The 10732-nt window shown below is 32.3% G+C and overlaps 1 protein-coding gene across 2 annotated transcripts; it reads right to left on the reverse strand.

The window, feature by feature from the left end:
* Positions 1–475: 475 nt before the first annotated feature.
* LOC131179921 (transcription factor AS1-like) lies at positions 476–4718 on the reverse strand. Of its 2 annotated transcripts, XM_058147106.1 has the most exons (3): positions 3434–4718; positions 2072–2096; positions 476–1661 (listed from the first exon to the last, which is right to left on the reverse strand). In XM_058147106.1, exon 3 carries the CDS (start codon positions 1609–1611, stop codon positions 556–558), a length of 1056 nt encoding a protein of 351 aa, XP_058003089.1. In that variant the 5' UTR covers positions 1612–1661; positions 2072–2096; positions 3434–4718; the 3' UTR covers positions 476–555. The 2 variants fall into 2 exon arrangements, with proteins under 2 accessions (XP_058003089.1, XP_058003088.1); XM_058147105.1 differs by lacking the exon at positions 2072–2096 and having other exon boundaries at positions 495–1661; positions 3434–4717.
* Between the last annotated feature and the right edge of the window lie 6014 nt (positions 4719–10732).

Here is a 10732-nt window from a genome sequence, read left to right on the forward strand (position 1 = left end):
TGTAGTAGTCATTATACTTGTGGAATATGAATCCCACACATGGCAAAAGAATAGTTATCATTTCCATGGAGTAGCTATCGCATTCCTACTCTCTGTATTATGTTTTGTGAATCAAAGCAAGCCGCAACCCAAACATGTTCTAGTCCAATTCGCCATGGACCTGCAACGCATGTTACATACGTGAATCTAAACCACATTTTTTCTACGCATTAGCTGCAACAATCCAACTCTCAATTCATGAGCTAAACCCAATGCATCCAAACAGCAAATGGTATCATCCACCAGGCAGTGAAAGCAGACATGAATATTTCCTACAATCAATGAACAAGATCATCCCTTCTTTTTCAATTAAGGCGCAGGTCAACAGTTGGAATAAAATTATGATATATTTCTGCAAAAGAGAATGCCACATATAGAATGTTAAGCTAATCAAGCCATAAGCAGACATTAAACGTAAGTAGACATCCATTAATAGAAATCATCCTAAAAGCAAGCTTCCCTTACGAAACCAGCAAGCCACCCCTTAAACCTATTTCGACCAGACACATAGATTTCTTATCGGCCATTGTGCTCTGCAAGCCTTGGCCTGCACACCATTTGTTCAAGAAACTTGGAAAGACGCAAATGCTTTGCAGCCCATTGCTCAGCTAATTTCTGCTCCTTGGTTTCAGCATCTCTTCTCAATTCAGCTAGCTGTTCCCTGTATTCTGCTTCAATTCTGTCAAGAGAGGCCTTCTGCTCTTCCCTAAGAGCCTTGATCTTTGACTCTATCTCTTCCATTTTCTCCCTCCTCCGGCATGACTTCTCTGACTCCAGCTGCAACTCTACCCTTTTTAGCCTCCAGGCAGCTTCCTTCTTATGTGCAGCCCATGCACGATGCCCTTCTTCCAACTCTCTGCAACACTCCATCAACTCAGATACCATCAAATTCTCACCAGGGACTGATCCATGGGGTGGCAAACTTCCTAAAACAAAAGCAGTGTTCTCAGGCTGCAGCCAGGGGATTGAAGGAGGCGGTGCAGCAACTGTTGAAGGTGAGAGGCTTAGTGTTACAGAAGGGGAGGGTGGCCTGACAGCTGATGTGCTGTTGGAAGTGGAAAGCCAGGGGGGAAGCAGAGTTGGTGCAGGAGGGGGATCAGTATGAAGAAAGCCCCCATTGGAAGTGGCCATGACAAATGCTGGAGTAGGGCGTTCTTTCACTAGCTTCTCCGCAAAAGTCTCTAGAATCCTATCGTATTTGCCCTCGTCAATTGGTTCTACTGTCTTGTTATTTTCCTTCTGCTCTCTTTGCTGCTTCTCCTTGAACACTTCCCACCACTTTCCAAGTCTCTTAGCAGTTCGGCCTGGAACTTCAGCCGCGATTTTCTTCCATTTGTTACCGTGTTTGGCTTGAAGTCGGATAACAAGACGCTGCTCTTCTTCAGTAAGGGATCCTTTCTTTATACCAGGCTTGAGGTAGTTCTTCCACCTTTCTAAGCAGGATTTGGCATCCCTGTTTAGGGTTGTGTTCATGCGCTGTGACACAAGGTTCCACTCTTTTGGACCATATTGTTTAACATATGCACGTAACAAAGCGTCCTCTTCAGCTCTCCAACGCTGCCTCTCCTTCATTTCCAGGTGCAAATGCCACTGCCCATTGCCTTAAATTCTTCATAATGTATCTGAAAATTGTCAGGCCAAAACATCAGTTTGCTTTAACAAAGAAATAGCACTACTAATTACTCTATTGAATTGAAGATTCCACTGCAAAGATACAAGCCAGCTAAACAAAAGGGAGGCAGGAATAGCAAAAAATGGACACATAAGCTAAACAGGCACCAAAAAAATTGGTTCCATATTGGTTATATTTAAAAAAGGCAAATGGAAACAGGTACCCACAGGTACACATATATATAACCTAATTAAAATGGCCATAAACACGCAAACAAGTTTACTAACAAAGATTTGATTAGATTTATGTGCTCAATCCAAGTTGACAGAACCAATCAGGAAAAAAATACAGATCCAAGACACTAAAACCTTTCTGCTTCTATATTTGGTAAAACCACAAAAGTGGCAAGATGAGATTTACCTTATTACACCACAAAATAAGGTACCTACAAGCAATTGCAAACAACAGCAGATTAAGCAACTGATGTTTAGATTTCCCAACGTGAAAAGAAAATAATATGAAGGCAAACCTATGATAATAGTGATGTTTACAAAGAAACAATGGTATAACATTAAACACCGATTGATACAAAGGTAGAAAATGACAATACAACAGTATCTCAGTCAGTTCTGAAAGCAGTGGTACAGCTTTGTGTTGATTATAGCTGCACCCTAGGGAATGACTAAACTAGGTAATCATTATGCAAAAAACTATCAGCGTCTGCATCAACAATATTTAGTGAAATAACATAGCATATGGGCCAATGCTTCAGAAATTAACAACATACCAAATTCATGCACAGATAACAATTCAACTATGCGATCCAATAGATGTGAACCAAATGTGTAATTTTAATCATAATGTAAACTCTAATAGGATTTAGGGATATATTTAATGTACCCTCATACTTCTCCAACCTAAGTTCTAAACACTGAAATAGGGACTCATTTCACAAATACATCCCCATGAGAATTTACTAGGTGCACTAATTATGATTAGGTCCAGAGTTAAATTCCAAAAGATTGATCGCATTCCACAATCGATATGCGAACGAGAGTATGATTCTCAAAGCTTGTTCATTTTGACATCCAGTGTTATTAATTTCAAGATCAGAGCCATTTTATAATGCTCCAAACTGCAATGCTATAGCACACCACAAATAATCATTTGGGATTTTTTTTCGGATGGGGGTTTTCAAATTTTGATGTCACCAGCAAAAAATATGTGAGGAGAAAATAATGGTTAGATCCCCATCACAATCAATAAAAAGATAACAGCAACACAATTTTTTTTGAAATCGTATGCGTAAAAGATATCAATTGAATAAGTTACTTTATGAAATAAAAACGACAACGAAAATTATTTACACCAGAGTAGAAAATTGAAATCAGGAAGCATCTGCTAAACCCAGCTCTAAAAATAAGGTTTCCAAGACTATAACCAAAAGGAATCTCTAATCATTTTATTATAAACACAAGATCTTCAATAACTAACACTCCCAGAAAAGCAGAATAAACAAGTAATGAGAAAAGTGGAGTATTGAAAATTATAACCTCGTATAGAATGGAGCTACTGTGGTAGTTCATTTGAGCCAAAAATACATATAAATAGAGACCAATAAGAATAAAAGCTAACATATTTGACCAAAATTTCTCCGCAACCAAACATTCTACAACAGGGAACAAACAAACAAACAAATTCTCCCAATAGCAAGAAAAACACAACTCTAGCCAGGAAAACAACACTACTTTTTCACACAGAGAAAAAAGTGAAAAGGCTTACATTTTTCATCAAGTACTTAAAACCAAGGTTCTTCTTCGACGCATCTCCAGCACGAGAGACTATGAACGACACACGATAAATAAAATGAAACAAAACCAGGTCAAGCCTTAAAGGAGCCAAACCCTAGAGAGAGAAACGGACAGAAGGGAAATGACAGATTAGACTAGACTAGAGGGAGGGGGGAACAGAGTAACAAGGTTAACAGTAACATCTCAAGAAAGAGAGATCTGACAGTGGGCGAGAACAGGGAGCAGGCGAATGAGAAATGGAGAGAGAGAAATATATGTATCTCTCGGTATTCAATCCCTGATGCTGACGCCTTCTGTGGAATGTGAATGAGTCAGCTGCTCCTCCTCCACCACTAACACCACCATCACCACCAACAGTTACTTGGCCAAGAAAGAGAGAGAGAAACCGAAGGTAGTAGAGAAACAAACAGAGAGAGTTAGAGCAGAGGAAGAAAGAGAGAGGGAAAATGGTGGATTAATACTGCAAAGAGAAAGCGCAGGCTATATTTCAGCGCTTAAAATGCGCCACCTTCCGTCATTTCGTTGCTTTCGGTTTGGAGGTTTGTTTTGCGTCTGGACAAATTTGATTAATCGAACATCCCAGTTTCACATGGGTTCCGTTAAATCACATACCTGTCATTTTAAATTGTATAACAGCTAAATCACAGCCATCGAATCACTGACTCACAGCAGACAACGTTTCATCAACCGTATAATAATGATTTGGAGACGGCACCTGGAGAGTCTGCAAATGAAAGTGAAGGATTTTTAACATTATTGTTAAGAGGCGTGGACTATACACGCACGTGTCATCTCTCTTGGATCAGTAGAGCATAATGTGGTCCGCACTCCATAATCCATAAGATTAGAAACTAATTGCGAAATTTCGGCGCAGGATAGCAATAGAAAGAGTCATCGAAAAACGAAAAGGACTGGGTTTTCGTAATCCGGGCAAAATGATTTTTCACTGCTTTACTTTTTTAGGGTTCACTGTCTACTCTCTCCACGGCCAAGCAGAGTTTGTTCTTTTCTCGCTTTGATGCAAAACTGCGAGGACGTGACTAGAGATCAACTGATTAGAGATATGGTAACGAGTTACAGTGTATTTATGACGCATCCTCCACTTATTCATGGTAAAGCATCTAACCGCCCATCCAAACAAAGATCGTGGTGGTGATGATCTTTCGTCTCAAGAGAATTCTGATTTTGATAGCATTGCAGACAGGCAGGGGATTGCATAGGGCAGAGATTTGTCGTGTGAAGGAGCATAGGGTACAGGAAAACATGATAGGGAAGAGGGTAGGGAATAGAGGGGATCTTTAGGGTATGATTAGGAGAGGGAATGGGATGCCACGTGGTGGTGACGGACCCAAGTGGATGTGGGAAGGAGTATTGCAGTCCGGGTTTCGCGGCACAAGGAGACAAGAGTGATAGAGACGGGACGTTCTGGTACGCTCAGAGGACGCGGCCCATTAACTCGGTTTTTTCTCCATCCTCTCTCTTTCTTCTTCTGCTTTGTATATGTTATTGGTGGGCCATTCTCGTCTCTATTTTGAATTCTGGGTTTAAATAGTTCCTTGCTTACCTTCTGAATTTCCCTTGTTACCCCTGCGACAATTACCACATTACTTTCGTATCATAGTATTTGGAAATGGAGACTGCTAGCTTGCAACTACAATCGCCGTCAGCCTCTTATGCAAACTATATTTTTTTGCTAAAATATCCTTATTGATTTTAATTGTAAAAATAAAATTTAATTATTAATATTAAAATAATTTTTGATATATTATAATCAAAATGAGCTTCCAAATAAAAGACACATGTACTACTTTTACAGTGAGACATATATATAATTCTGAAGGTCAAAATATAAAAAATACTTATATATTTAAGAAAAAAAACACCTAAATCTCTTATGATAATAGTTTCGATTTTATCACGTGCAATAAAGGCACATAAGGGGTTGATTTTGCCCATCTAAACCTAAACACTTAGACGATATCATAATCAAATTGTATAACTGTGATCTATAACTTTGTTTTTATGATTTTTATACCCTGAAGGAGCAAACTATCAACATAAAGTAATCGCATCTTTCAGATAATCACAAATTTATTCAACCTTGCCTTCGTCCTTCGAGTGTTGCAATTTTATTAGTCCAACCATCTCTGCATCATCAATTTTAAAAGTAATAAAATTTTACACCCACAAAAAACAAAGTTACTTTGAACGGGCATCGCTGGGATGAAACAGGGAGGGAAATAGAAGAGGGGTATATTTGGAATAAAAAAAGATGATTTGACAAATCAGGCCGGTGAGCCCACATCTGAAAAAGTAAAAAGGCATGGTGATAAGGAACAATACACGTTAAATAATTCAGCATTTCATGCAATGCATCATGATAAAACTTTGTATGGTACTCTCACAGTGAAGTATAGTTTGGTTAGTAAGAGCCAAAGATATTTCATACTTTTGGAATGAAAGATAAAAATAATGGTAAAAGGAAAGTGCGCATATCATAATCATATTATAGGGTTCGCAGACAGAGTTAGGGGCTGAAGAATAGGGCAAACTATTCAGTAATAATGGAATAATTAAATTAAAATTTAGATATATCAATAAACATAAATTTTAAATTATTTTAATTTTAATTAATAATTTTAGAATTTTTTTTTAGTTTTAATTATTGATTCAATTATTTATATTTATTTTTGAAATAATTTAATTTATATTAAATATATTAATTATAGTTTTATTATTAATATAATATTTAGTTTTATTAATAATATTTTATTTGCCATTATCCTTTTATTAATAATATGTTATATTTATTTTTATGAATTAAAAATAATTAATTAATAATATAAATATATATATATTATTTTTAAATTAATTCAATTATTATTGATAACCTACTGAATACTTTTTGTTTGAGTTAAATTTTAATTTTTTTTTTAATTTTAATTTAATTTGATTCGATTAAAAAATTTTTTAGCTCAAAACTTAATTCGATTAATCAAATGCTCATTCTAGTCTAGACTTAAAATTTTTGTGCTTGCAGTGTTTTCTCTTTCAATTTAACCAATTATTATATACATTAGTAATGCTTTTTCATATAATTGTTTATAATTTATTTAAAAAAATATAATTAATGATAGCAATTTAAGCTGGTGAATTACATTTATATCATGTCATAACATTACACAAATATGATTAAGATAAATATAAATACGACTTTATATATAATTACGATTTTTTTTTCATTATATAAGTTATATAACACGATTAAATTTAACTTATATTTAATTAATTAAACATAACATAATCTATTTAACATGATTTGAAAATAAATAAATAAATAAATATATATATATATATATAATTTGACCCAATATAGTATCACATATTTAACATCTTTTAATTTGTATAAAGTAATATACTATATGAAAGTTACACATAAATTTTAATTATGCATCAATTTAATAATATATAAAAATATAAAATATAATATCAAATAAATTAATGATATTCCAACATTTTAATAAAAATAATATTTTAATTAAAAAAATAATTATAAAATAATACTCTTCAACCTATTCTAAAAATGTATAAATTAAATAAATTTTAATAAAAAATATAAACAAACTACAATAATGTAAAAAATCTCTAATAAAGAAATAGTTAGACTTGTAATTACTAATTTATCATTTTCTCGCAATATCATTTATAAGTTAGACAAAATAGGTTAATGGGTCAAAAGGAGTTAATAAATTATGATTGACACTTAATATGAATAATAAAATATCTCAAAAATATCTTAAATTAGATTAATGGACCGATCAATGACACGATACAATTATTAATGTGTCGTAAGTTAGTCGACACAATTTTAACACAAATATAAATAAGCTTAACCCTAACTCTTTATTTTCATATCATGTTTATATTTTATTTATTAATCATGTCTAAAATTATCACTCTTATTATATTTTTATATATCATATATAATTATTTCTTCTTTAATATTCATTTAGTTCACAAAAAATTACTGATATGAAAGTAAATTATTTTTCCCTAACCAATCAACCAATTTCTTCCCACCAATCAACCAATTCATTGGCCTTTTAGCTATCTGTATCAAATTTTGTTGAGATTATATATTAAAAAAATAGAAAAATTAAAAGGTAAATATAAGTGGATGATTATAATATTAACTTAATTAATATTATTTTTAAAGTCTTTTAAAATAAAGATTATTTTAAAAGTCTTTTTTTTTTCTAAAATATTTTATCAATTGGTCATAGTTGATAAGTAGCACCTTAAAAATAATTCATATTTATTAATTTACTGATTATTATTGATATTTTTATTTATCGACAGTGAAAATTGATTATTAATGACGGATGAAAATCTCATAAATCAATCATAATTATCACAATTTATTTTTTTATATATATTTTTTCTCATTTTTAATGGTTAAATAATAATCTTTCATTATTTTAAATCTTACAATTAAATAATAATAAATAAATTATTTTTATAAAAAACAATTTTCCTATATAATTATAAAAAATAAAAATATAAAATAATATTTAAGAAAGTTATGATTATTTTTTTTGCACATTTAAAAAAAAAGAAAAAAAAAAGCTAAGAGCACCAAACTAAAAACCAAAGTTACAACAAAACGCCAACTAAATTATGATGCAACTAAGAAGACCATATTGTATATATCTAATCAATTATCGATTGTTATTTTAGGTAGTGTTTAGTATAAATAAATTTCATAAAATTTTGTAAAATTTATTTATAAGTCTAAAATTTTAATATTTATTTTAAATAAAAATTTATTTAAAATTCTTAATAATTAATTTTATGGAATTTATTATAATTAAACTAAATTCTATCAAAATTAATAGAATTTACAAATGAACTACAAATTTAAAATCATACATATTTCAAATGACAAAAGTATTCTATTATTATATATTATTTTATTCTAAACACAAAATTTATTTCATTTGAAATGAATTCCATACTTAATATAAAATATACCAAATAAAAAAATTTATTTATAAATAAATTTTATCATAAAATTCATTTACAAATGAAATGAATTTTACTACAGAATTAAGCAAAACAATGCCTTAATTAAAAATTATGGTGGATTCCATCTAAAAGTATATGTATATAATTTTTTTTTTTGATAGAAAACCATTTGGTATCCCAAGCTCATCGACCTGACTAATTTGGATTCTTGCCGAGCAGGCTCACAAAGGATAGCAAAGCATTCCCTCCCAAGTTTTAAAGGCACTCAATACTCAGTGCTCGAATCCAATACCATTGATTATGGGAGAAAAAACTCATGTCATCCTATCTTACCTATCAGAAATTATATATAATTTTTTTTTATTGATTAGATATTTGTTCCCTTAATATAAGTAAAAAATTTACATTTTACATAAGAAGTAAAAACTCAATGTCCATACACTAATTTGTCTCACGAGAAATGTTAATCACTCGTGCCTTCCAATCCGCTAAAGGAGATTCTTAGTGGAAGAAATAGAAGATACTAAAGTGGCCAAGGTCAATCTCTTACCATGAACAATAGAAACAACTATTAAGCTATCACTCTCAACAATCAACCGTTAAAAACCCAACTGTTAGGCAACTTTGAGACCCTTCAAAAGACTTCTTAACTCCACACTCATCACAAATAGGACTCCCAAAGACCTTGCAAAACAATTACATCAATTTTATGAGTGATATTGAATTAGGTCACTATAGAAAATCAAATCATTTCGGGGTGTTTTATATACCTATTGAAGGCATCTGATAATTAATAGACATTCAAATAGTTAAACCAATATGCTTAATAAACCTTAAAAAAAAAATTATTGATGGTTGATAGGTACCCTATCAGTTGTATTTTGTAACAACTTTATAAATAGAACTATTTATGAACAACTGTATTATTTTATTTTATTAATGAAAATGACTTATAATTAATCCTAATCTACAGAGTAATTTAGCCTAATTAGTTAAAAAATAATATTATTGGTACCGTGCTTCATTTCTGTAACATCCCTAATTTTCAAATATATATATATATATATATATATATATATATATATATATATATATATTATTCTAATCCTGGTATTATGGATTTCACGTATGTACTTTCGTTTCGTGGAAATTCGATCGTCACTCGAATTTGCAATTTCGGGCCGAGCAGATAAGCTGCTGGAACCATTTCAGAACTGGGTCAAAATTATAGGCTACTCCACCGTTTTCAGACGTTCTGGACGTGTTCCAGTTGTCAGATTTGGCATAGGTAAACTCGAGCTCTACATTACTCAATTTTTGCCTTGTACTGGATTAGAATAAAATTTATAAAATATTCGTGGATGATAAGAAAATTACGATTCCTATTGCAATAGCCTTATAATATTGTTAAGGACCGCGGGGCAGGTTTATAGAATTTTTAAAGTTAGTTTGGATAGTTTTTAAAAAATATTAATTTTGAAGTCTTATAATTGAGTTGTCTGATGTTGTGATTATTGTTTGGTTTGGAAGACCCAGGAAGAGCTATATAATGATGATGAGATATGGGTTGAGTTTAGAAGTGTTATTTGAACCATTTTGCAGGTTGGGTAGGTCATAGGTATAGGGGAGACTCTGCCAGATTTTCAGCACAACTTAGGGTGTCTTTGATCTTTTCTAAACTTGTATTGAGTCAAATATATTAAATAATTGCAATGAAATTGTCAGGTGAGCCGAGATAGCCTTTCTCCTCCGCCCAACTGCCATAGTGACTTCGGTTCAAGTTTGTGAGTAAAATATTAATTTTAATTGTAATTTCAATATTATTATATGTTCAAGCATGCCCTTGCATCACTTATAAATATGTATCTATGTAGTTAAATACTAAGCATGTTTTATTTTGCATTCATAATTGTTGAAGTGCCATGGATGTTGTTTGTGGTAATTTGGAGCAGTGTGTGTGCGTGGCATGCGTGTGGTATGGTATTGGATATGGACAGGACAGGTAGACACGGCTTGAGAGACACTCGCTGGGACCCAGTCCTTCGGGATATACACGGCTTGAGAGACACTCGTTGGGACCCCGCATTTGGTTTATTAAACGAAAGTCCGGCTTAAGAGACACTCACTGGCAGAGGTTGGATTAAGAGGGCCGTATAGGGGATCAGCTCCCATATATATATTGTTTGACAGTGTTGGGTGTATGAGTGCTCCAAATTGCCTTTTTGCTGATTGTGATATGAATTGT

Source organism: Hevea brasiliensis, chromosome 5 (assembly GCF_030052815.1).
Source record: "Hevea brasiliensis isolate MT/VB/25A 57/8 chromosome 5, ASM3005281v1, whole genome shotgun sequence".
Lineage (NCBI taxonomy): Eukaryota > Viridiplantae > Streptophyta > Magnoliopsida > Malpighiales > Euphorbiaceae > Hevea > Hevea brasiliensis.